This window comes from Fusarium oxysporum, chromosome 9 (assembly GCF_000149955.1).
Source record: "Fusarium oxysporum f. sp. lycopersici 4287 chromosome 9, whole genome shotgun sequence".
In the NCBI taxonomy this organism is placed as follows: Eukaryota; Fungi; Ascomycota; class Sordariomycetes; order Hypocreales; family Nectriaceae; genus Fusarium; species Fusarium oxysporum.
The window spans coordinates 2,522,591-2,546,033 of NC_030994.1; the positions used below are offsets into that span (position 1 = coordinate 2,522,591).

The 23,443-nt window shown below is 48.5% G+C and overlaps 9 protein-coding genes across 13 annotated transcripts; 5 read left to right on the top strand and 4 right to left on the bottom strand.

Annotated features, from left to right (window-relative positions):
- Positions 1 to 1,409: 1,409 nt before the first annotated feature.
- On the top strand, positions 1,410 to 1,643 carry FOXG_20784 (uncharacterized protein; the record flags this gene model as incomplete). The annotated part of the gene is made up of 1 exon (XM_018401093.1): positions 1,410 to 1,643. The coding sequence occupies one exon, from the start codon at positions 1,410 to 1,412 to the stop codon at positions 1,641 to 1,643; it is 234 nt and encodes a 77-aa protein (XP_018251258.1).
- Positions 1,644 to 3,450: 1,807 nt separating this feature from the next.
- FOXG_12806 (uncharacterized protein) lies at positions 3,451 to 7,309 on the top strand. The gene is made up of 3 exons (XM_018392690.1): positions 3,451 to 3,702; positions 3,756 to 5,995; positions 6,049 to 7,309. Exons 2-3 carry the CDS (start codon positions 3,942 to 3,944, stop codon positions 6,935 to 6,937), a joined length of 2,943 nt encoding a protein of 980 aa, XP_018251259.1. The 5' UTR covers positions 3,451 to 3,702; positions 3,756 to 3,941; the 3' UTR covers positions 6,938 to 7,309.
- Positions 7,155 to 7,725, bottom strand: FOXG_12807 (uncharacterized protein). Its single transcript, XM_018392691.1, has 2 exons — positions 7,416 to 7,725; positions 7,155 to 7,363 (listed from the first exon to the last, which is right to left on the bottom strand). Exons 1-2 carry the CDS (start codon positions 7,601 to 7,603, stop codon positions 7,243 to 7,245), a joined length of 309 nt encoding a protein of 102 aa, XP_018251260.1. The 5' UTR covers positions 7,604 to 7,725; the 3' UTR covers positions 7,155 to 7,242.
- A 452-nt stretch (positions 7,726 to 8,177) lies between these two features.
- On the bottom strand, positions 8,178 to 10,303 carry FOXG_12808 (GTP-binding protein ypt1). Its single transcript, XM_018392692.1, has 5 exons — positions 10,048 to 10,303; positions 9,749 to 9,872; positions 9,642 to 9,689; positions 9,354 to 9,581; positions 8,178 to 9,192 (listed from the first exon to the last, which is right to left on the bottom strand). The coding sequence occupies exons 1-5, from the start codon at positions 10,056 to 10,058 to the stop codon at positions 8,995 to 8,997; spliced, it is 609 nt and encodes a 202-aa protein (XP_018251261.1). The 5' UTR covers positions 10,059 to 10,303; the 3' UTR covers positions 8,178 to 8,994.
- Positions 10,304 to 10,531: 228 nt separating this feature from the next.
- On the top strand, positions 10,532 to 12,672 carry FOXG_12809 (uncharacterized protein). The gene is made up of 2 exons (XM_018392693.1): positions 10,532 to 11,637; positions 11,691 to 12,672. The coding sequence occupies exons 1-2, from the start codon at positions 11,361 to 11,363 to the stop codon at positions 12,278 to 12,280; spliced, it is 867 nt and encodes a 288-aa protein (XP_018251262.1). The 5' UTR covers positions 10,532 to 11,360; the 3' UTR covers positions 12,281 to 12,672.
- Positions 12,673 to 12,874: 202 nt separating this feature from the next.
- On the bottom strand, positions 12,875 to 14,044 carry FOXG_12810 (uncharacterized protein). 2 transcript variants are annotated; one of them, XM_018392694.1, is made up of 3 exons: positions 13,711 to 14,044; positions 13,529 to 13,597; positions 12,875 to 13,470 (listed from the first exon to the last, which is right to left on the bottom strand). In XM_018392694.1, the coding sequence occupies exons 1-3, from the start codon at positions 13,826 to 13,828 to the stop codon at positions 13,148 to 13,150; spliced, it is 510 nt and encodes a 169-aa protein (XP_018251263.1). In that variant the 5' UTR covers positions 13,829 to 14,044; the 3' UTR covers positions 12,875 to 13,147. The 2 variants fall into 2 exon arrangements, with proteins under 2 accessions (XP_018251263.1, XP_018251264.1); XM_018392695.1 differs by having other exon boundaries at positions 12,889 to 13,470; positions 13,529 to 14,044.
- A 15-nt stretch (positions 14,045 to 14,059) lies between these two features.
- FOXG_12811 (uncharacterized protein) lies at positions 14,060 to 16,211 on the bottom strand. The gene is made up of 2 exons (XM_018392696.1): positions 15,698 to 16,211; positions 14,060 to 15,437 (listed from the first exon to the last, which is right to left on the bottom strand). Exons 1-2 carry the CDS (start codon positions 15,768 to 15,770, stop codon positions 15,019 to 15,021), a joined length of 492 nt encoding a protein of 163 aa, XP_018251265.1. The 5' UTR covers positions 15,771 to 16,211; the 3' UTR covers positions 14,060 to 15,018.
- On the top strand, positions 16,062 to 16,163 carry FOXG_20785 (uncharacterized protein; the record flags this gene model as incomplete). Its single annotated transcript, XM_018401094.1, has 1 exon — positions 16,062 to 16,163. One exon carries the CDS (start codon positions 16,062 to 16,064, stop codon positions 16,161 to 16,163), a length of 102 nt encoding a protein of 33 aa, XP_018251266.1.
- A 3,629-nt stretch (positions 16,212 to 19,840) lies between the features above and the next one.
- FOXG_12812 (arginine-tRNA-protein transferase) lies at positions 19,841 to 23,422 on the top strand. Of its 4 annotated transcripts, none has more exons than XM_018392697.1 (3): positions 19,841 to 20,881; positions 21,700 to 21,759; positions 21,952 to 23,422. In XM_018392697.1, the coding sequence occupies exons 1-3, from the start codon at positions 20,815 to 20,817 to the stop codon at positions 23,208 to 23,210; spliced, it is 1,386 nt and encodes a 461-aa protein (XP_018251267.1). In that variant the 5' UTR covers positions 19,841 to 20,814; the 3' UTR covers positions 23,211 to 23,422. The 4 variants fall into 4 exon arrangements, with proteins under 4 accessions (XP_018251267.1, XP_018251268.1, XP_018251269.1 ...); XM_018392698.1 differs by having other exon boundaries at positions 21,700 to 21,747; XM_018392699.1 differs by having other exon boundaries at positions 21,700 to 23,422.
- Positions 23,423 to 23,443: the final 21 nt, after the last annotated feature.

Here is a 23,443-nt window from a genome sequence, read left to right on the forward strand (position 1 = left end):
CCGCATTCAAGTCGTGTAAACCATAGGTTTCAACTCGCTGTTCTAAGCTACGACAGCTTGGATCGTGTCTTAGACTCCGTGTGCAAGTGCTGTCAGACAGTGACCTGTATTGACGGCACCTCTCCTTTTCCATGTGCAGAGACAAACACTAAAAAGTAACCTTGTATGCCGCCTCGTATCAATTTACAAGGCTCAATGTCGATGGCCAACCAGAAGCACCATGGCTACACCAACGAGGAATATGTCTCATATGGCTCTGACGTGTTGGCCACTAATTCCTTATACTGGGATACAACGATCTGTCAAGAAAAAGGAATGTATTCCTAGGTAACAGGGACATGGCAAGTGATAAAATCTGTTGTCACAAATGACAGGATCTGATCCCCAGCGCATCACATACTCGTCACGTTTTAATTGTCCGTGGTGCTTGCTTTTGATTCAGCCGCAAAGCGCTGGCCATAACAAACAGCGCTGATAGTTTACTTTCTAGCAATTGTCTGCCAGCGTTGCGGGGTCTATGCTGCAGGAGAGATGCGAATATAGCTTTGCCTAATCGCACAAATCGCTGGTATAGCTGAAAACAGCAAGATAGAACACCTCCCTTACGCATTGATGTTGTTTTGTTCAAACGTAACACAGAGCAACGACGGGTGTATTAAGCACTCACTGATGCACTCAGCCGTGGTGTTAGGGATTGTTGCCGAACTTGAACTCAAAGTTTCGTCCTGTGAAACCGTGAAGTTGCACAATTCATTAAACAAACTTGGATCCCGTTTTGGGCTTCGAAGTTCTCGTGGCTTACCCGAGCAACTTTAACTTGAAAGTTTACCACAAGCCACAAGCCCGATGATTGTCAACAATAATGGCTCCGAGTTGGTCAATGAAGATCCTTTCCAAATCTTCAATGTCACCATACCATTCCAACTGATCTACTCTGTACCGAAAGTCAGCTTCCTTCATGCACTGTAAATCCAATGCGCCCGATCTCTATCGGCCAAGACTGGCCCCCTTGCTCACGAACGTGACATATTCAAACATCCTGGCCATTCCCCAAGATTGCAAATTTGTTAAGTTTGCGTATGGAGTAGGCTGTTCATTCTCCGCCTCGTAAGTATCCTGGACCCTGTTCAGTGACAATTGTGTCCCTAAAGTGGACCTGTCGTCAAGCCGAGTATCCATGTTAGTTCACAGAATTCATAAAAAACATAATCGACATGTGCTGTGTTATGTTTTTCGGGGAAAGGGAAAGACGTCGCCTTTTCACCCGCATCGGCGTCACTTGTGAGTGATCATTATCAAAATGAGCATAAGCCACGTTGTTGCTGAACAGATTTGTCGTAAATGAGAAAAGTTAGTATGCTGAATTGAAACGATAGCCATAAGCCACAGGCACGGCACACGTTATGACGATGCCTGCCAAACTTCGATCTGGTAAGACATGCAGGCCCTACTCCGAACAGTCGGAACCCATTGCTCTCTACCAGCGTGTACTGCATGAGCAGCACCAGTTCGCAGTATGCTTGGCTTCTGCAGGATCGCAAGGTGCTGCTGCAAGGCGGGCTCATACTCCCAACCCTCCCTCTGACAGTCACGAAACGATGGTTGTTCGGTCCAGTCGTAGATGGTCCAAGGAGGATCAATAACTAGTACTGCTGCGTCCAAAACTACCATCAAGTGGTTCCGAAGTCGTTTCCTTTGTCTTTCTAGGACTTGGCAAGTCACACTAGCAAGCAAGCAAACAAACAAACCGTAAGTGGGGGGTCGAATAGCCGCGTGGTGCGAAGCGTCTCGAGGTTGATGTCAATGCTACCCTTGTCGAAAGGATCTAGTGAGATCGCGAGACATATGACTGATTCAGACATCACCACGACGCTAAAAGTCTGTTGGATAGTTGCGGTAACCTACTACGTCTTGTATTGAATACCGCGGATTGCGCTGAGCATCACCTGTATACGGTAAATGAGGTAATTACCAAGACCCTAGATTGAAAGCTTAACCGCCCCGTTTTGCATGCTGATCAGCATTGTGAATATGTATGGGCCAGCGATCGCCATTTGAGATTTTCGGATTTTCGGAAGATGATGGCCAAAATAGAATTCGAAACCCGTTAATCGACGTGGGGGGATCGACGGTGTATTTAATGGCCCACAATGCCAGAAGCTATCCACAAGGCTTGAGCATACTATTTCCTTACCTTGCATTTTCCCTTTTCCATTGATTAGTTCAAGTTAGAGTCGAAGCCCTTGTGGTAATTGAAGCACAGCAAACATTGTAATGATCCCGCTTACTGTGCAACGCTTGACAAATAGGCTTCGAGCCGGTAGCTTCCTCACCCTGTATCGTGTGTAGCCACAGTAAAAGGCCAGTTTAAGCCGACGGCTTGGGAGTTTTGCGTGGAAGCTGAAAATGGGCTGGCTAGTATGACATGAGAGGCTGCAATACGCGCAGTGTCCAATGCCAACTAGAACATGCGACAGCTATTTCCGGTTTCTGTTTCATGTTTTAGCTCAGTGTTTCTTTTTGGGGCTTGAATCTTAAGAGGAATCGGGTAATAACGACCGAATAGATGATAATGGCTATCGGCGATATGATATGTTATAGAATGGGGTCAGCTCTATTGTGCATGACCGAATCGCTACCGAAATCCATACTTGGGTTGAAGACATCATAAAGGGATAATGCGTCTCAGCTGAGCCTAGACCAGATCCTGGATCATGGAATATCCTTGACGGGGGCCCTTGCACTGTGGGACTGGGCCGTGAGCTGCAACATGGAACATGGGACATGGGTGCTGTCAATCCCTGTAATTTGAGCAAACAGTTTCTCTGCCCCAGACGCACGACACGCAAGGACCTCGCTACCTTGCGTATTGCAATTGGTGTTTGTATTTGTGCTACGTATGCTGAGTGGTCTCACTGCATACTTGGCAAATGCGTTGGAGGTAAGGGAGATTTACTGCAGGTGCCCGATAGCTTGGTTCCAAGTTGCGAGCAGCCCAATCCCAGTCAGCCCGATAACCCAGCCGGCTGGGATAGGATAGGCATTCAAACAGCACGGAAATGGACATTGATATCGACCTCGAAGCTTGGACCTCCCATCCAGTTCATATCGGCATTGTTCTGTTTGGCTCCAGCTCAGGAGGCTAAACAAGCCCAAAAGCAACCCTGCAGTGATGAGAGTGATTAACTGGCGGGATGGGTCTCGGCGTCTCTATGCTGTTCGTTCGTCGGGGCTCCTTCGTGGATGTATGGAGACCCAACAGATTCTCAATAAACCGCTAGAGTGGCTTGCGTTTTTGCTGCGGTAGCCCGATTCTTGCAGGGTTCAACAACGACCTGAAATCCTGGGCCTAGAATGGAGACTGATGAACGAGTTCAAGTGGAATTAGAGGAGTCGGCATCCGTTGACAGTGGAGAAGAACTGACGACCTGACCTGCAGCTTCTATACCTGGAGCATGCACCACCTGCACCTGCACCTGCCTTGAATTAGATATTAGTCGTAGTTGCCTCCAACTTTCAGGTCGTTCTTTCCAGTTTACATCTCGATGGCACTTGCTTCAAAGTTCTTACTCCTCTTTCTTACCTTTTCTGAATGAGCATTCTTTTCTTTACCCTCTCTCCTCCCCAGGCCGGGATCTTTAATTACATTCATCACGTCTCATATCTGAGCGCATTTTATCATTCAACTGGAGAAATACCCTTGTAAGATCATTTCTTTATCCATTCCGATGTCGACCTCACTAATCATCGGATAGAGTTTCTTATGTGTAATTGGGCGTGTTTCATACCAAAAGTTTCTCGGCTGCTCCCTTTCACCAACCCCTCGAACGGACCAAGCATTCCATCAGCACAATCCCTTACTTTAATTCGACCTTTCCCGTTTACTATTCTTTTTTTCCACTAAGAGATCGTCCGAATCAGTGGCGCCTCGAGTGTTCATCATGTCCACCGACAACAAGCTCCTTGGGAGCGTCGTTGCCTTCGAAGGCCATGTAGACACGATATCAACACAGCTACGACTGCTTCCAACTTCACCAAATATTTTAATACTTCCAAGCATTCAAAATTATATCTCCAATAGGGACTTAAAAAACCGTTCAGACGTTCGAGTTTATGTCAAGAAAATCCACGAGGCCACAGTAGCTCGTTACGAAGCTGCTCAAGCTTTCCTTCATGGTTCAACAGCAAGTGGTAGGCGACTCGTATTTATAAACGGCGGTACCCCGAGTGCCCGAACACTTTGCATCAGAGCCATTATGGACTACGAAACAGATGGAGACTACTGCCGTGCCGAGTCGTTATTCAACCAGCTAGTTAAGGATGGAGTGGTGGGCCTGGATAATCCAGTTAGAGACTGGAGAAGGCAGGACATGTATCAACCGAAGGATAAAGGAGACCAAGAACAGGAGTTCGAAGATCCCATAACACGAGCTATGCGAGCTGCCGACGCCTTGGACCGACAAACAGCATCACTTCAACCCTCCAATGAACTCGATTTGACCCTTACGCCCCGCCCGCGAAGTAACAGCTTGCCGCTCTACGGCTATGAGGACAACTTCGGGGATGATGCCCCATTCTTTGTTTTTGGTGCCGCGAATAAAGATGAAGGTGGGAGTACAGCTGATGAAGCTCCGGGCTGTTCTTACTCACCCCAAGCTTGCAGGTTTTCTGCGAGGCATTATGACCGGTCTGCAGGTCGCATCTATCACGATGTTTCCAATCTACATTCCCCTTCACCAAGGGCTTCTTTCCTTGCATCCCCCAGCTGTGTTGGCGAAGCCTACGGCTTGATGGCTGCCCCTGTATCCCCTGCCCTCGAAGGCTTGAGCCCAAGATCCGATGTTTTGAGCATCCCGTCCACAGATAATGTCGTGTACGGGGAAGCTTCATTAGTGGACATGAGGTCTCCAGGCCGCAGTCCAACTCTGTCTCGAGTCAAATCTCTGGACAGAATCTACCCGGCCAGTCCCAGGTATCGGGATCTTTGTGTTTCTGCAGTCACTTCAGGACTTGCACGGCAACTAGAGAGTGATCCGGGGCCAGAATTATTGAAAGCCCATCGGCATTCACAAACAATAACCACAAACCCCAAGGAGCTCGTTTCCAACAGACGCAGCTACATAGAGGGACCCCAAACTGTTATTGTGAGAACCAATCTCCCAATCATCAAAGTGGCTCCGGTCCCCTTGGAGAAGAGGCGGAAACCTGCACGGGCATCGTACGTGGATAGAGGTACTGATGCCGAGCACATTTCTGGACCAGAGGAAACCTTCCAACCAGTACTGCCCTTCATGGAAGACCTGGTGGTGCACTTCAGGGAGGAGGTCCCCGAACCTTTGCTCAATTCTGTCACTCATGGGCTTAGAATGGGTCAATTTCCCGCGGCTATTTATTCACCTACTTCCGAAACAGACGACGGCAATGCTCTGGTTCCAGGAACACCTGAGTCCAACACTATCACAGACGTAAGCTGCGCAGAAAGCCAATGCGAGGAGTCAGCTGTCACCGACCAATCCATCCTTTCGGACGAATATGATCCGTTCGCATATAATCAGCCCGTCTGGCCCAACAAGCCTATCCCAAGTGTGCCCAAGCTTAAGGTTGCACGACCTCCAACACCAGTTCGGACTCCTCCACCCCTGGTTTCGGATGTCGACAGCAAGTTTCACGACCTTCGAATTAATGGTCAAGAAACAGCCATCACTGTACAGAACTCACTGCGTTCTGTCCTCCAGGAACACTTCCCCCCAGAAACTCAAGGCTACCGGCAGTTCCAGTTTTCTCTTTTGCCAGAGCTTGAAGGGTTGTGGAACCCAGTCTTTTGGGAGACTGGGAGTAACGATAGCCGTGGATCTTGCCATAGAATCGACCAGATCCTAGCTATTGGAGCCCAGAGAGGTGTGAAGAGGGACTATACTTGCGCGATCACAGGACAGCTTGAGAAGCTAGGAACAAAATGCAACGGTATGAGCCGAAGTGGCCGACTGGACTTCAGGTATGTACTTGACTCTGCTCCATCTTGTGCTGCTTAAAACTCACACTGGGCAGGTACCTTCTTGCCAATGCCATGCAGGCGTATACGACCCAGCCTTTGGCCAGCCAGGCCAAAGACAACCCTTTTGCGAATTCGTTCCTACTCGCGACCCTCATTATTCCGCACCTCGAAACGTATCTTGCCCTTCACGCAGAGGTGAGGTATCTTCTCCTTGAATATCCGCCTGAGCATCTTGCGACGGTGTTGGCTCTTCAAAAGCTCGTTGGAGTAGAGTTGATGAAGGTGGCTCAGATCGTTGATGCCAGCAGCAAGAGCATTCCCTTCACTCATCTACGTGGAAACTCCATCACCGGCCCAGAACAAGGACCTGTTGGGCGCTTCGGGAAGACTTTCCCACAAAACTCGGGCTCTGGCTATGACGTTACAGTTTCTAAAGCCAACTTCCTCATCACGTCAACTGCAACTGATGCAGAAATCGCAACTTTTATTGCGACCATCTCGAGGATCCTGTCCAAGACTTCTGATTTCTATGTCCCTCACGAGCCTCCCAAGAAGCCGTCCCCAAAGAAGTCTAAGCCGCCATCTATCACAGGAACCTTCTCCCCTTTCCCACGTGTGCCATCAGCGACTCATAGCCCACCCATGTCCCCGGCACTTGGGGCGTCTTTGGGAGCGGCACTATCAGGGTCATCTGCGGTTCCGAGTCGAGCCCCTTCCATTGCTGAAACAGTTAAGACAGTAAAGTCTTCCAGAAGCAAGCAAAGTCGATCCTATTCAAAGCGAAAGCCTTCCGCGATTGATGCTCGATCGATCTTAACTATGTATGTTGATGACAGCGACTGGGATCAAGAAGACCGACGGATTATGCCGCTCCTTGAGGATAAGGCCGAGAGGCGAAAAGGCAACTCCCACAAGGCACTCAAGTTCCTCGGCCTGTCGTGATCCCAAAAAGAACGAATACACATGGCCATATGAGAAATATGGCTGTAATGATGTTATGATCTCGCCCAATGTGGCATTTTCTTTTGTTGTTATTTTTTGGGGCGAGGATTTACGATGATGGCCAGGAGACTGGAAAAAGATAAAAGTCATGATGTTGTTGTGAATAGAGTAATGTTTGTCAACACTTTTATTCCATCTACGGTCTGGGGATAGGACTTAAGAAGTTATGGGATGTAATAATAATTGTAGATTATCTTTAGGTAAAGTCGTCGGTAATTGAAGGGGTTTTTACGAAATAATTATACTTAGACACTGCTGTTGTCCTCATTGCTCAGTCTGCCCTGTCCAAGACTACCATCAACATCTACACCTGCTTTTCTCTGTGTCTTGGTCTCTTCTCTGGCCTCGGCCTGCTCAGCCTTTTTTCTAGCATGACATTAGTTTCCGTATACGGAACGAGCTATATATTGAGACGAACCTGTCAAGATCAGAAGCATAGTCCTCAATCTTGATATCATCCTTGCGTGGCTTATCTCTGCTACTCGTTCCCTTTACTGCATCGGCGACTTTGCCTTCTGCAAGGGTAGCTAGTTGCTCTGCGTTCTCATTGTCGTTTTGGAGGGGAGTTTCGGACTGCTTTGACACTTGACTTTCGACGCTGGCCATTTTGAAAGATTGTAAAAGACCGAGATAGGTATTGAGTATGATGATTTTATTATGCGTAGATATATTGGTGAGAGAGAGTTACTGTGAATTAAATTGTTATATTGAAAGTGTGTCTGGAGAATGACATCAGGCTGAGAGTGATTGATCTATGACGTATATCGGCTTGGTTATCACCGATGAGGAAGATCTTCGTGCATGAAGCGTGTGTAGCGTAGATTAAGCAGCTGAGCTTTATCTTTGTCTCTTACATAAAGTGTTTACACAATGTCTTCAACTGTTTGCTTGAGTTGTATGATGGTTAAAGTTAGCGTGAAAGAGCTGCCTATGTTCGGGTTGTCTGATGGATGGGCTGTATTGCAATTAGCGGATATAAAGAATGCGACCAAGGACCTCAGATGGACATTTGAGAACGTGCTGGCGATCATGAGATCTACCACAGAGCCTTAGCCATGAGTTCGTTCTATGCATGGCTTCACCATGGCCAAAGAAATCTCTCTCAATTGAGAAACCATTTTACGACATCGACAATGGTTCATAATTTGGGATTCGAAGCCATATGAGCAAGGAACTCCAACAATATTCGTCATGGATCAAGTTTAAAAAAAAGGAATATTCAACCTTTATTAAGAATAACCCTTTCTCGCATACTAAAATCGATCTCAAGTACCAAAAACAACGAAAAACCATAGGCGAACCAGGATGGTAAAATAGAAGAAACAACATGACAATCGATATCAGAACCCAAGTAAGATATTGACGCTTAGCGCAACTCTCCCCCATAGCTCTCAAGGAGTCAAGATGTTACGGGGAACAGAGGGCCAGGATCGCGAATTGCCAGAGGAAAACGGGGTGCGCAGATAATGTGATTCCCAGCGAATGGCTGGTTGGCGGGCTGAAAAGAACAAGAACCGACGAATGCCTCCCAATACTTGAATTTCGCAAAAGTGCAAAGACACAGCATGGGGTGGATAAGAGAAAATACAGCCTGCGCACGCGCAAAACCCCCCAAGCCATCCGCTACCAAAAACACAAAATCTGCCTTCATATCTGTCGTCTCCCCTCATGCTCCCTCCCCAGAACCTATCGATTCCCCGCCCTGACCATTCCTACCGTCGACATAGCAATGGAAGGGCCCGCGAATGACGTTGAGACGAATGGAAAGAGCCGTTGTTCCAGATGCCAAGGCGGTAAAGGGATAAAGTCGTGACTTGCGGAAAAGAAAGGCAATCCAAGTGGTCATGATCTGGTCTATGCGCAGAAATGGAGAGAGTAGAAGGAAAAAGCAAATATCGTGAGTGAACTCGTCCGATCGTGTCCCTGGCATGTTGTTCATTGTCCCGGCCGTACTCCATCATCCTGCTTCACCAAGAGAAAGGAGAGCGTTAATGCATTTAGCAGCAGCTGTTGTTGGAGGAGGATCCGACGCCCTGGCCTTGGCCGACTTGCACGCTGGGCTTGGTGTTGTTGGCTGTTGTGGTGCCCATGCGCTCCTTGATCTGGCGGGCCATGGTCAAGAAAGCCTGCTCAACGTTGCTGGCATTCTTGGCCGAAGTCTCAAGGAAAGGAATTCCCAGGCTGTCGGCGAATTCCTATAGAGTTGGGTCAGTCATCGTGTTGCTGTGGGTAGTTGTCGCAGCCGAGGGTGAAATTTTGGTGACAGGGGCATTTGAGCGTTCAGGCGCTTAGATGCATGTGATAAGCGACCCGCTGGGCTGCGACATTCAGAGTGCCAGAATAAAAAAAAACTTACCTTGGCTACGCTGTACTCAACGACCTTCTTGTCTGACATATCGCTCTTGTTGCCGACCAGCAGCTTGTTGACACCCTCAGTGGCGTATCGGTCAATTTCCTGGAGCCATTGCTTGACGTTGTTGAATGAGTCCATGTCGGTAACATCGTAGACGACGCAGATGCCGTGGGCACCACGGTAGTAGGAAGAGGTGATGGTTCGGAAACGCTCCTGACCGGCGGTATCCCACTTGAGAACAAGTTAGCATTTGGTTAGGTGGCCGGAGCCTGCGCGATGGGTGCCACATACAATCTGAAGCTTGACGGTCTTGCCATCGAGCTCTATTGTTCGGATTTTCTGACCAAGTGTTAGACGATAGGCCAGGTAAGTGGAAATGCTGGCTGGGAATAACGCACGAAATCGACACCGATGGTAGAGATGTAGGACTCGGTGTAGGTGTCATCGGCGAATCGCAGGAGAAGACAAGACTTTCCAACACCGGAGTCTCCGATGAGGAGGAGCTTGAAGAGATAGTCGTATCTAGTTGGTGTCAGATCCAAAAATTGTCAAAGACTCGCATCTCGACAGCGGTAGCAAAAGGAAATCGCATGAGGAATAGTCGAGGATGGCAGGGTGCAACTCTAGAACAGTAGTCAGCATGGGGCATAGTTCCATCAGGAGGTTATCGCAAAGGAGGTGGAGAGTGGCGTACTACTCAGGGTTCATGTTGGCGGTTGTTCCTTAAATCGCAGTAAGACAAGAGTCTGATGCGAAAAGTGAAGGGGTGAGGCTGAAAAGACGGACTTGTCGAGGCGATGGAATGAGGAGTTGCAGATGAGTTGATGGGAGAGAAAGATTAAGTTGAGAATGGTTGCAGAGGCTCAAGTAAGGTACGTCAGGGAAGAAACGTAACGCCAGGCAACGCCAGCACCGCCTAGGAGAGGGAGGGAGGGAATGAATGGATGGGGCAGCTGACAGGCGTCGATCACGTGATGCCGTCAAAGAACAAAGAGTATGTACAAGTCAGTCAATGTGATACTGAGTTAACGGGTAGAGACAGAGCATGTGCAGCAAATAAGAAATGAATGAAACCAAAGGGTACGTCACAAGCGAGGTATATTCGTTGATTTAATTGTCCCTGCAAGGGTATTCTACTGGATATTGCTTGTTCTCATGCAATATACTTCAGGATATCACAGGGCGGTTTACCGATATAACACTATCGCTTGCGATAGGAGCCAACAAGTTGACGTAGACTTTCCCAAAACGGATCATCTTCCAATAGCAAAAGAACAGCAAGGCTTCTATCGTGCATATTTACAAACAACATCGCAATGAGAAATGCATCATTACTTTGAGCGTCTGCCTGCTCTGCTCCGTCGTCGGGCAATGCACTGTAGGCATCCGTTCATTCTTTAACTATCATGAGGCTGTCGATGAGCCAAACTTGGAGCCTGTGCCGTCATTCACACGATTCAAGTGACTTGGCATGTCACAAGTTGATACTAGATCAACTTCACCGCCTTCTTCTTCAAGAGTGAGAAAGAGGGCATCTATTGCAAACAGATGATCTTAAAGAAATACCAGATAACGCCTTATCAGTGGATCCTGCTTCATTCAAGCCTCAATTCTCCCATTTTCTCCAGATTCCCATCCACTTCTCTCCCACTCAAAGATCCCATCACAGTGGAAAAGACCCGCCCCGCCACATCCCGCTCCGCTGTCAATATGTGGCTATGGAGTCTTGATCATCAACCAATCAAGTTCAGCATTTCACAATCATGTCTCTTCCCTTACACTTTACTGCTGCTAGATACTTCCGAGTCTAACCATTAAGCCATCGCAGAAAAAGTCCAAAAGTGGACATACGTTGGTTGAGGTTCCCTACCATCCAAGCTCTTAGGTACGCAACACCTCAACTTGATTCTCTAGTATTCTAGACCCTCTTTAACAAAGTCAACTTGACTTCTTCTATCAAATTTCACTCTTGATCCATGAATCTCTCCATTTTGCTGCGGTGACCTCCCAATGGCCGCGCCCATCCGATCCAGTCTAAGCCGTTCCGGCCGGACCTCTGTTGCCTCTATTCGCAGTCTCTCCAATGCTCGCCCGGCAAAGGCCCAGGTTCAGCCCGTCACTGTTAGAGAACCTAAGCCTTCTCTACCGCCTTCCGATGCCACTCTTCTCGAGGATTACCTAAGGCGAGGTGCCTTGTCGAGGACATATTTCGATGCGACAGGCGTGCGATGGGTCGGATCTGGCGATGACGGACCAAAGGACCCCAATAAGGCAAAGCTAGGAAAAAGTACGTCACTGAGGATATTCCCATGTTTGTATCACAATGCTAACTTGCTATAGCTCTGCGAGTTTTACAAGAACGATTACCAACGCTTTTACTACATCCTCTTCCTTACGACATTCTTGCGCCAAACATCGCCCTCCATCTTTTCCCTTCAACGCACCCTCACCTACCAACCGTCTCCGGCCGTGTCGCCTATAACGCCGCCCTCTGGACCTCCCCGATAGCATGGAACCGTGTACCAATTCTCGGCAATGTCTGTATTGAGGTTCTCGCGGAGCGCATGACAACGGAGCCCCTCACATTCTTACCCCGCCGTGCTGGGGCGATACCCGAGCAGCTCGTGGTCCGCTGGTGCGAAAAGCGAAAGGGCTCAGATAGTTCTAACAAAGGAGTGATTGCCCGATCCCTACCGTTTGGTCGGGGAGTCGACCCAGACAAGGCATTCACGGGACTGTTTGTCTTTGACTTCGATGCCGAAGGTCGAATTCTAAGCCATACTATTGAGCAGGCACAAGCAGGTGGCGATTGGGAAGCTGGAGTTGGTGCAAAGGTTGTCGGTCTGACTGACTGGCTCCTCGGAGGTTGCAAGAACCCCGGCACTCCTATACCAATGTTCGAGCGAGTGCGAAGACGACGATCCATCTAAACACTCACTGTGGGGTGGACAGTGATGATATGACCCCAAGGGGCGTGTTCTTTTAGAAAACGAGAGCGGTTTACGGACGGACATGGCATCATGAGAGGCGTTTCCGGTTGCATCTTGATCATCACCAGCGACTTCATGCTGGTTCGGGTCGCAGGGTCTTTATCCATAAGACAGTGTACAACAACGAGCCATGAGACTCCACACACATTCAGACTTTGTATAGCTTTGTAAATTAACAACTAAAGCTCATTCTTAGACAATGCCTTGCCTTCAAACAATTCATGTCATTAATCGTCCCTCTTTGACAGTTTATCTTGTGCAATGGAGCCTGTTCATGGTTAGGGCCTCAAATTCGAACAGAGTATGAGTTGTGCAATTGATGTAATTTAATAAATTCTCCTGGCCCATTCATGAAATATGTGATTTTTACGAGTTACAATAAGGAGAGTAAGATGCGATATCGTGCGGTATGGAATTTGTAGGGAAACTTAGAAACCTATTCATGAAGCTTCACGCAAGTTCATATCTTAACACGAGTCCCTTAAGTGGCTGTCTTGGGCTTGCCAACCAGCGACTGATAGCTTATGATAGTAGAAACCATCAAGTGCCTAGTGGTGGTAAACATTGGATGTAGCGTCGTGAAGCTCATATATTCATACGCGCTATCCGCCTCTAACCTACTGTATCGAGGCTTTTTAATTCCTGAAGAGCCAGCCCATTCTCAAGCCAGCATCTCCTTGATGGTATATGGGCATTTCACAATATTCTGCCCAAACGACCATCAGCCAGAGCACTTCAAAGCGTCCGGCAACCTGAACCTGCTTCCAGGCCTTGTAATTGAGATAAATACCAATATCCAAACGTCCTCTAGAGCACGATCTCGCCAATATTCTCCCCCTCAAAGCCCTGCTTCGCAAGCTTCTTGACCCGCGCCTTCTCCCTTGCCTTGTCGACGGCTTTCTTCTCCTCTGCGAGCTTCTTGACAACGTCTAGCTCTCCGAGCTCAAAGCCAGGAGGCGGGTCGTCGTCCCTGTCGAGGTCGATTTCACCAAGGAGGAGCACGTTTTCACCTCGGACGAGGAATATGCCGTGATTTATATCGGCGTACAGACCCGTTGGTCGATCGCTACCTGCCGACTCGGGGGAGGGCGCAAAGATACGTTCGACGGTAGATTGGAGGACGAGATTGGCTGGTTGAGGTCAGAAAAGGGATGTCTCCCTGCAGTGTTCTATTTCCTTAAGACCCACCGAATTGATCCCAGCTTCTTAGCACGCCGATGAGCTTTCTCCCATCGCGCAAAGCGACCATGAGCTTCTCTGCAATTATACAGTGGTCAGCACACGATCCGTCCTTCTCCCTGCTTTTATCGAGCCCAACCCTTCTCATGAACCGGAAACAGGAATGAACTGGTACCATGGCGGAGTCGTACTGTCTGTGAGATCCAGGAGCTGCGCTGCAGTCGTGAACATCTGCGGCGGCAACTGGGGGAGCGGTTGCGGCGCACCGCGGCCCTGTGGAGGGGCATCGGCGATAGATAGGTTCTCCATGATATCGTGATGGATGAGGTTGATGGTGTTATGTGATGTCTTTTGTGATTGCGAAATTCTATTGATCCATGGAGAGTTCTTTCATAGGCTCATGACATGAACATCGCGTGTAATCGGTTGCAGCGGTCGAATAAAGGGAAGTTGCTCTAGGTCGTTGATGCTTTGACGTTGATCTAAGGTGTTGCGGATCCTATTGCGGCAAAACAGCGCTATAACGATAGGGGCCATTTAGCTGCATATCGCTATAAAACGCCGAATTCAACAAAACATCCCATCAAATTTCTGACTTAAGTGCGGGGCATTCCAGAGAGCAGATGGAGGGGCATTCTCATCTTGGCGGGGCAGAAAGTCAAAAGGTCAGGGAACGGAACAAGCAAGAAATAAGCATCCATGACAAGGTCTTGGCCGTAGTCTCTTAGTGGCCGAGAGCTGCAGCAGTGACTTGCTTGTGCGTCATTATATGCCATTCGGCAAAGGGTTCTTCTTTTTTTTTATGTCTCATTATTTGGTGATCTTTTCACTCTCACTCTCACAAGCATCAACAAAAGCAGCCCCAGCTTCAACTTGTTTAGATGCGCTCAAGTGAGGGGAATCGCCAAGTCTATTCAACTCCACCATGACCAGGCGAGTTACTAAGATTTCGTCCCTCTCTAGCGGGTGGACTTATGCGCATATTTGCCTCCCCGTCGCGTCGGTCTTCGGGCTAGACCCCGATGAAATAGCAAGAATCCGAGGGCAGCCAACCTTTTGTGATGCTTTTCCGGTCCTATCCATGAATTGCAACAAGATAACCCTCTGATCTCGATGCTTGCACCTTTATATGCCGCTGAAGTATCCCGCCCCGTCCGAATTCTTAGATGTGTAAAAAAAAACAAGCGATACTCTATCATGTTCCAGCCTAAACGCCTTGGGATGGATGCACATTGTAGTCTCTATATAGAGAACTGAAAAATAGGAGGCAAAAGAAGAGGTGCTTCGTAACTCAACCCAAATTGAGTTTCTGAGACGAGCACGTGTCATTGCTCTCATGACAAGGAAATGGAAAGAACTCTGTGGAAGTGACGGTGTATCACAATCCACTCAACAGCCAGGAGATAAACCCATGTCGTCGCAACTGAATGGAGGGCCGTTCAAAGATAGGGATTGGTCACTTCCAAGGCCAGGATTGCGCATGAGAGGACGCCGTGAGGTTATTGACGATTTACAGTAGACCGTTGTAAGGCCTCCTGTAGCTCTGGTCTTGTTGATAACGCCTCCCACGCCTGGGTAAATGTAAACCACTGGCGTTCTCGCTTGTGGGATTCGGGCCAATCGTCGTACTCGCTGGTTACTGTGCCCTCAAAGAAGTGGTATCTTGACCGATCTTTTGACGATTTGGGCGCACGCTTCTCGTCAATGTCACCAAGATCATAAGTGATTTGAACAGTGATGCCAGCTTCTTCCCAGGCCTCTCGCTCAGCGGCTTCCTGGCAAGTCTCATCAGACTCCCAGCCGCCCTTGGGCAGCACCCAGCCTTTGCGCCGGGTAGACTGAATCAACAGTACATAGTTTTGATCGGGAGTGAGAGGTACGATGCCAGCGACGAGACGTTCGCCCTTAGTGTTGTAACCTATATAAAAAGAAAAATGTCAGTGATGGAATCTTGAGATTATCGATTGAGAATGCCGACTGTCGAGAAGTTGTTGAATTGTGCCCAGGCGAGCGTAGGAAATTATGGTTGGATTCAAATCCATCACACCACAAAAATGGGCAACAAGGATGGTATAGAAGGCACCAAGACAAATGCTTCATAAAAAGCCGAGGTCAAATGTGCTGAGAAGGATACTTTCAAACAGAAAATATTGTATTGCGCATCAGGTAAAGACTCACGTTGCTTGCTTCTACCCACTCGTGACTCCATCGAACGGCCACCGCCCGAGTCGCCAGAGGCAGAACTCGACATCTTCTTAGTGGGAAGTTGGGGCGGATAGTGACGGGAATTGGGAGGAATGTCGGGGAATTTGGTCGGGCGAGAACAAAAACAATTATGTTCGTAGATCTCGAAAGGCGATGATGCGGGCAAGAAAGCTTCAAAGGTCCTCGGAGGTAGCGGAGGAGAACGGATGTTCACCCCTGGGTCGAGAAAGAGAGAGAACCTGCAATGGGCGGGCGGGTGGCTTTCAAAGAGCCTTGAGAGGCATCATTGTCGAACAGTGAATAGTTGGTAAAAGTCTTGTGGTTAAGTGAGGTAGGAATGAAGAACAGAAGTGGCCGTGGCCTGCGCCAGAAGGTGCTGGTGCTTGGTTTTTGGTCGGGGAGAGCCCAGACGCTCCAAAGAGCTGGGCTGGCGATGTGATATAAACTGCGAGATGATGGAGGTGTGGGCGCGCACGCGCAAAACGTCCCAAGTTTAGCTCGAAGGGGCAGCGGGCGACTCGGCGGATCTCTCTGTCTGTACAGGTCTGGCGGAACCCGCAGAGCAGGTAGGTAAGGTACGTACTGTAGCACTGTACGTAGGTACAGAACAGACTGCAGCGAAGAGGGTTTGGCTTGGTTGGGGGGCGTGTAGGTACGGGGAGCACTGGGCGCTCGGCGGACAAGCCTTCAAGTAGGCTAGTGACAGCAGACAGGGACTGGACGCGGAGGGGAAAAGCTGGATCCTCGCCTGCCTAGGGATGGAGTATGCGTAGCGTGTCAGAGGTACTGTACAGTACTGTGATGTAGTGCTTGCAGTGGGCTTTAGGCCTAGACTTGCCCGGCGAAACGGTACGGTAGCCCAGCAGCTCTTCGCTTTCGTAGGTGAATGGATGGTGGGCGGTGGCGCCCTGTAACAGTGAGTCGCTGAAGCGTGGAGTGTGGAACTGAGGGCCTTCGCTGGGTCAACCGATGCGAGGCAAACTTTGATTAGAAATGGGGATAATAATGGAAGTCATGAACGTGAGAGGCTCCCCTGTTTGAGTTGCCGCGGCGTTTACCAAAGTGACTTGTGTTGTGTTGGCTGACTGATACTGATGTGATAGTTGGCCGTGACGTTGATGGTCAGAAGCGAAGAGGCTTGGTTCGAGTTGAGGAGTCCCACGCCAACGTCTTTGTAGCAAAGACTGAGATCCAAAAGCTTACGAGTCGGGGAGATGAGATCGATCGGTGACAGAGGTATTGTTAAGGTGTCGAACTGTCAAATTAATGGTAAGGAAGTGTTATTTCATGCAACTACTTGGATTTAGATACCTGGATAAGATTTGCTAGGGGAAGCTGAACTGTGCAGGGTAGGCGCTTTTTGTGATGGTTTGAATATAGAGTTGAGGCCGCAGCTGTGACAGAATACCAAGCAATATTCAAAAGCTTCCAGGTTATTGAGAAGAGACTGTATCTTGGATATAGTCCTGAGTTTAAAAGACTGGAGGCCGAGAGTAACCATTCAGTTACCAGGCCCAAGTAAGGAAGGTATGAACTTGTCAACAGGCAATGCAATGGAAGAAACAAAGGTGAGATGAGTCGCCGTGTAGGTAATCTTAAAACCACCTCATGTCTTGCGCCATCCAACTAACAAAGGAGACCAAACTCTGACAACGACAGGGTCAGTTACTCTTATACTCGAGCCCATCTCGATAGGCTGATGGTGCATGGATGCCCAGATTGTACCAGCACGAGTCTAAAAAGCTTCTTCTGAGCTGAGAACTCGGACTGTAATAATGATGCAGGGTTAACCGATGGCATTATTGCAACCATACAGTTCTCAGAGGTGCAATGGGCGTGGGAGATTGTTGTGTATGCATGACGGAATGGGAAATATATCGTGGGGAGATGTTTGTCCTCTTTACTCTTATAATTCGATTATTATGGTAATGCCACACCCCCAATCTGCTTCTGCTGGAAAGTCTCGGGCTCCTTGAACCATGAGAGAGTGCAGGAGAACCGAGATGCAGAATAATTGGATTTGGCAGTGCTTGGGAAGATCTCGACCCCCATAACGGTCAGAGATTACAAACGCAACCGCAGATACTTCTATATTAGATCCATTGAAAACCAAAAATACACAGGCTATTAACCAGTGCCCCATCTTGTCCCGCAAATGTAAGTCCAGGGCATGAGATGGAGAAATATTATTATACAGTACAACAGCGATGTGCTTCTTATTAATCATGGCCATGACAGAACGTGTGCTTTGTGGTGCCACTAGTTTGTTAAAAAGTTCTTTACAGCATCCCTGAATGGCATGTGCAGCAGTATCTGAGAAATCTTGGAAGTTAATAAAAGTTCAAAAGCTTAGACCGGTGAGATGCAGGGCGGTTTATTTATCGTGAAGGAAAACGAGGCCGATTAGTTTCAACGTCCAGTAGATGACAACCAATAGAGGATCATCACAACTCCTCCAATGTAACAATCAACATTTGTGGTACAGGAACGAGCCTCAGAAAAGAGACACTGCTTGACCACACACCCACCAGTTTAGTAGCTGCTACGTTGGTATTGAAAGCGGTCTCGAGTCGGCATATCAGCACGCGGACGCAGGTCTGCTTTCGCAGCGTGGGGTCATCCATGCCATTGGCAACGATGGAGGGACGGGGCTGCAGCTTCAGGATCGCAAAGACTTCAACTTGACCTCTTCTCAATTCACATGTTAACAATGATAGGTTCATCGTCGTCCACGGGCAGCTCCTACGCTGTACCACATTAACCCTGACGTACGATGCATGAAGAAGCAGCAGCAGTAGCACGAGAGGGGATGTGAGAGGGAGGGGTAGAATGCGCTTGTACAAGCAGAGCAGCAAGCATTGGGTCCATCCCACGGATGGAGCACATAGTAGGTATCGTGAAAGCGAGGCGAGAGTCCTTGATCTTCACTGTGGGAGTCCTAGTGGCCGAAGTGCGCATAACTCTTGACAATGACGATCATTGGAAGAGAGAATCTGATATTCTTCAACATCAGTTCAATCACATAACTCAAGCTGCAGTTCAAGATGTAAACAGACGTCATGTCGGTTAAGCCTCTGCCAACTTGAATGTTACAATGCATATCTAGCTCGTCTATTTTAACGCCGGACTCCGTTCCCTCTCAACAATACCTACTCGACAAGCAAGCTTTTGCTTCTCGATGCTGGCCTGGCAAAAAACTCGTAGCGTCTCTAGCTCGGCAAGCCTCCATGGACATGGAGTCTTCCACAACCAGTTCCCGGAGACGAGACCGAGAAAAGGTCCGCAAGTCGGGTGATAAAAAACATTGGTTCCGTGATTGTCTCGAGGCGAGTCCAAAAACTGTCAAAAAATCTGCAGAGTAATGGAGCAAATACAGCAACAAGATGCAACACACTAATGCCGTATCGTGCTCGATTCGCCTGGGACCGTCAGTTTGAGGCTAGACCTGTGGTTTCTTTCTTTTCGTTTCACCTCATTCGTTGCATAGCGACTTTTTGGCTGCAGCATGCAAGGAATAATGGAATGCACTGTACCTGTAGAGAGGCTAGTCATCAACGTTGAGGGATTGGCCACCAAAAGCCAGGGCAATCAATTCCTCCAATCCTATCTCGTTGTTTATGCTCTGAAGAGACAGGTCCTTTTTTTTTTTTTTTTTTTTATCAGGATGAGATGAGATGACAGACATGTAAGAGGGTTGGTGACACAGACTCAGCCTTGTATCGAATCTGGTTCCGTAGATGTTGAGGAAATGCTGGAGAGGTCGGAAGTCTTCCTAGTGGATACGAGACAGGCCTGGAATATCTTGTGTTGTAATCTGTGCAGTTTTGAGGGCAAACTTGAATATTTGCAGTCGGATTTAGCAATGAGATTGGCTTTAAGCATAGTGTACATACATATCCTACAACAGAATACCGCAACCTTAGATCTCTGATTGCATATGACGACTGCATGTGAATTTCGATATTGCTAACAGCACTGCAGCTAACAAATGCTCCTTTCATGATTTATAAAAGGTATCGGCAGTGAGTTGGATGCCTGGAGAATTGTAGGTGAGCAGCCCTAGGTACCTATTTTAGGTGGCCAGAATAGCACCCCGCCATTGGAATTGAAGCTGCAGCTTCCAGTGGTTGTTGCCTTGCTTGGAGCTTGTCTAGCGGAGCTGAGCAATGGTTGATCTCATCCATCACCCATCTTCAACCTTCCGCTATCTTTCCCATCTTACCATAAAACCCAACATCTCCCACGTATTATCTTTCATTTTACTCCCTTGACATTCTTTCGGGCAAACCTATATGGGGCACCATACCAACCCAGAGTATCCGTAGCTTCTAAACGATATCGGAACCTTGCCGTGGAGTCTACATTCTACCGGTTGTCGCTTTGAAACCGTTGCACAACTACAGCACGGTCTGGTATGGTCTACAGGTGTTACACACCCGTCAGTTTCTGTGTCTTTGAACCCCTGCTCGACTACACTAGCTTGGTCGCCTAAAGTTAGATCGAAACAGCTCGATTTTGGTCAATTCTGTTGCACATGCGCGCACACGATCACATCCCTCACTCTCAGCGCCAATCCCTGGATATCATCCGCAGCCAGCGTCTCGTCATCATCGTTCGTGTGCACCCCAAATAACCAACTGGGTTAATCGACTATTCACCAACCGCAGACACAACATCCCACGCTCACGCATTGAGAGGGGGAATCAGCAGGCACGCGATCGCAGCTTTCGTCACTCGTTGAACCTCCCTCAACAAACTCACACGCCCCCCCCATTCTCCATCTCCAAGGCTCGAGAGTCTGCCCCTCTCTCCGTCTTCCTCCCGCTCGAGGGACGTACGGTACCTACGTGTGGTAATTACCTACCGTACCTCACGCAACGACTTGCCCGTCTTGGATAGCATTACTCGCGCCTCGTGGGTATTTTAAACTCCTCGTCGTGGCCCGTGAGAAAGGTCCGGCGCCCCTCATCCACCATACACCACCGTCGTCCTTCCGTCTCCGGCAATACATCATCAGAGCATCTCACCTATTACCAACAGCCCTTTGAGGAACACGACTCCAGTCGTGCAGTGCAGGTTCAAGGTTTACAATGGAACCCAGCGGCATGCACATCCCTGAAGATGCGTTGTTGCAGTACGAATATATAACCCCAATTGGTGAGTGCTTATTCCCACGTTCTTCTCCAACCGATCAGCCCCGTGGTCTAATGCCGGCCTGTCGTTGGTTGCCGGCGCCTGCGCTTAAGCTCCGTCGCGGCCGGTCCCCGTGGCGCCCCCGTTTTCCCCGTCCGGGACAAGTTCGTTCCATATTCATATCCATTTCACTTGACCCTTTCTTCGCAATTACATGGAGCCCGAGGGCATCCACATCCACGTCAATATCAATCCCAATTTAGCCTGCAGACGGCTTCCACTTTGGTCAATGACAGACAGTTACTCACAGTCTGATGTTCAACGGTTCCGCAATCTTGGTGGTCGTGCGCCAGGGATCAATGCCACTATCAATTCATTAGCACTCCTAGCTTACGTCTGCTCACAAGTGTGGGTGTGTATCTCGACTTCAACAAACTTATGTCTACCTCTTCAGGCATGCATACTATTGGCTTGTTTCTTTGCTGTATTCACGAAGTTGTGTCTCAGAATCATTCCCTTGAGTTCAAGACTGGCAAGGCCATTCCTGGCCTCAAATGTTTCTTAGCTCAGTATTGTCGTTGGTCTTTGTGTAAAGCACCAATAAAGGTCCAAATCACAAACGATGACATTTTATCATCATATAATAAGGCGTAGCAAGGCAGCTTCAGGGTTCATGTATTATGCTATATCAGACGTCAAGTATCATCTGGTCATTTTCCACTTCTGCTTTACATGACTACTCCCCCACGCATAATCTCTATTCGTTGACATCTCAGAAGACACTACCCCCACGCAATTGCCGTTCGTGCCTTTCTCTTCACCGAATGCTGACTGATGCCTAGGATACTTCAAATCATCAAGATGCGGTTACTGTGGGAAACGTGACAAGAGTCAGTCAAAACGTGAATTGAGCCCCTGCACCTCCAGTACCTTTTGACCACCCCAAGACTCGCATACACTTACGTCACGAGACACCCGTGATTACACGGCCGTGTCATCGATGGTTATTCTGAAGTTCAGATTAATCACTTCATATAAGCCCTTGAGTCACACGGTCTCCTGAACGTAAGGCTAACTAGTACGTGGGGTTATAGGCTACGCTTACCACGCAGTGACAACTTCTTTGAGTCCTGCGTTCTACCAAACTCTCCTTGATAGATATTGGAGACGTTCAGGCACTCTCATGTACCGACCCGATCAACGTCGGTCATGTTGCCCACACTATACTATTCGTCTTGATTCTAGCCAGTTCAAACCATCCAGAGATCAACGACAGACCGTCAACCGTTTCAATAAGTATGTCATGGGAGAGGCTTACATGAAAGAAGCGGCTCGCCTATATCCCAAGTCGCGTGATCAGGCCAAGAAACGGGATAACCATTTTGATCTCGTCGAACGAATCCATGAGGCTGAAGAGGCTAACCTGAAGAACCCTCCTGAGGCTGCCCATAAACTCGTCGTGACTTTAGAGCATGACGATTGTACGGACGAGAAGTTTGCTGTTTACCAGAACTACCAGGCAGTAGTTCACAAGGAGTCTCCGGATGAAATTACCAAGAGCGGATTTAGACGCTTCCTTTGTGACTCACCTTTGAGGAGAGAAACAATGGTGACATCCGATGGGCGTAAACGTCGCCTGGGCTCGTATCACCAATGTTACAGGCTAGATGGTAAGCTAGTTGCCATTGGAGTGCTTGACCTTTTGCCCGAGTGTGTAAGCTCAGTATACTTTCTTTATCATGAAAGTATTCACCAGCATGCGCCAGGGAAGCTTGGTGCACTGTATGAGATTGCCTTATCCATCGAGGAGGGCTATGGCTGGTGGTACCCTGGCTATTATATACACAGTTGCCCCAAGATGTGGTACAAGATTGATTACTCACCTCAGTATGTTCTTGACCCTGTCTCATTGACATGGGACCCGCTGGATCGAACTGTGTTGGATCTCCTCGACAAAAAGCCGTACGTGAGCCTTTCGCTTGAAAAGGAACCGGCCTCTCGCGAGATTGAACAAGGTTCTGCGTCACCTGCCAAGGATACAAACGAGAGTGACAAAGCGGAGGACAAAGGTTCCGACTCTGCAGCATCCGATGAAGATGACAACAACTGGTTGTTTGCTACTGGGATGCCGGGCATACCTCCGATATCCACGGTCGCTGACTGGGATATGGATCATATCGCTTTGAAGATTTCCCCAAGAGCCCCATTATACGAAACCTCAGACCTTGTCAGCTGGGATGAACAGGGGGTCGAGGAATATCCGGGAATGAGAGCTGGTGTTGCTGAGCTCATCGCAGCAATTGGCCCTGACTTGATGGACCGGGTTTGCCTGGACTTTTCCCGGAGACACTAAGCAAAGAATTCACGACTGGGACGCCAATGGGAACTATAAGTGTCAAGAAACGATTTCTGCTCATATCTTGTAGGCCAAATCTTGAGAATCAGCTCACAACTCGACACATTTCACCGCTCAACATATTTGTACCTTTAATGAAAGAATATATCAATGAAAGAAAACATTCCATTTACAAACTCTGAAGAATGAATGGATGTCTCGATATCCTAATACTGAAGCTATACTATGTA

Coding starts and splice junctions, on each gene's coding strand:
- FOXG_12806 (XM_018392690.1), top strand. CDS start 3,942: ATGTCCACCGACAACAAGCTCCTTGGGAGCGTCGTTGCCTTCGAAGGC. Junction 5,996..6,048: donor AGTGGCCGACTGGACTTCAG/GTATGTACTTGA, acceptor CACACTGGGCAG/GTACCTTCTTGCCAATGCCA.
- FOXG_12807 (XM_018392691.1), bottom strand. CDS start 7,603: ATGGCCAGCGTCGAAAGTCAAGTGTCAAAGCAGTCCGAAACTCCCCTC. Junction 7,364..7,415: donor TATGCTTCTGATCTTGACAG/GTTCGTCTCAAT, acceptor ATGTCATGCTAG/AAAAAAGGCTGAGCAGGCCG.
- FOXG_12808 (XM_018392692.1), bottom strand. Junction 9,690..9,748: donor CTACCATCGGTGTCGATTTC/GTGCGTTATTCC, acceptor ACACTTGGTCAG/AAAATCCGAACAATAGAGCT. Junction 9,193..9,353: donor TTGAGTACAGCGTAGCCAAG/GTAAGTTTTTTT, acceptor CCAACTCTATAG/GAATTCGCCGACAGCCTGGG.
- FOXG_12809 (XM_018392693.1), top strand. CDS start 11,361: ATGGCCGCGCCCATCCGATCCAGTCTAAGCCGTTCCGGCCGGACCTCT. Junction 11,638..11,690: donor TAAGGCAAAGCTAGGAAAAA/GTACGTCACTGA, acceptor AACTTGCTATAG/CTCTGCGAGTTTTACAAGAA.
- FOXG_12810 (XM_018392694.1), bottom strand. CDS start 13,828: ATGGAGAACCTATCTATCGCCGATGCCCCTCCACAGGGCCGCGGTGCG. Junction 13,598..13,710: donor GCTCCTGGATCTCACAGACA/GTACGACTCCGC, acceptor GTATAATTGCAG/AGAAGCTCATGGTCGCTTTG. Junction 13,471..13,528: donor AAGAAGCTGGGATCAATTCG/GTGGGTCTTAAG, acceptor GACCTCAACCAG/CCAATCTCGTCCTCCAATCT.
- FOXG_12811 (XM_018392696.1), bottom strand. CDS start 15,770: ATGTCGAGTTCTGCCTCTGGCGACTCGGGCGGTGGCCGTTCGATGGAG. Junction 15,438..15,697: donor AGTGGGTAGAAGCAAGCAAC/GTGAGTCTTTAC, acceptor CTTTTTATATAG/GTTACAACACTAAGGGCGAA.
- FOXG_12812 (XM_018392697.1), top strand. CDS start 20,815: ATGGAACCCAGCGGCATGCACATCCCTGAAGATGCGTTGTTGCAGTAC. Junction 20,882..21,699: donor CGAATATATAACCCCAATTG/GTGAGTGCTTAT, acceptor ACTGATGCCTAG/GATACTTCAAATCATCAAGA. Junction 21,760..21,951: donor TGACAAGAGTCAGTCAAAAC/GTGAATTGAGCC, acceptor GTGGGGTTATAG/GCTACGCTTACCACGCAGTG.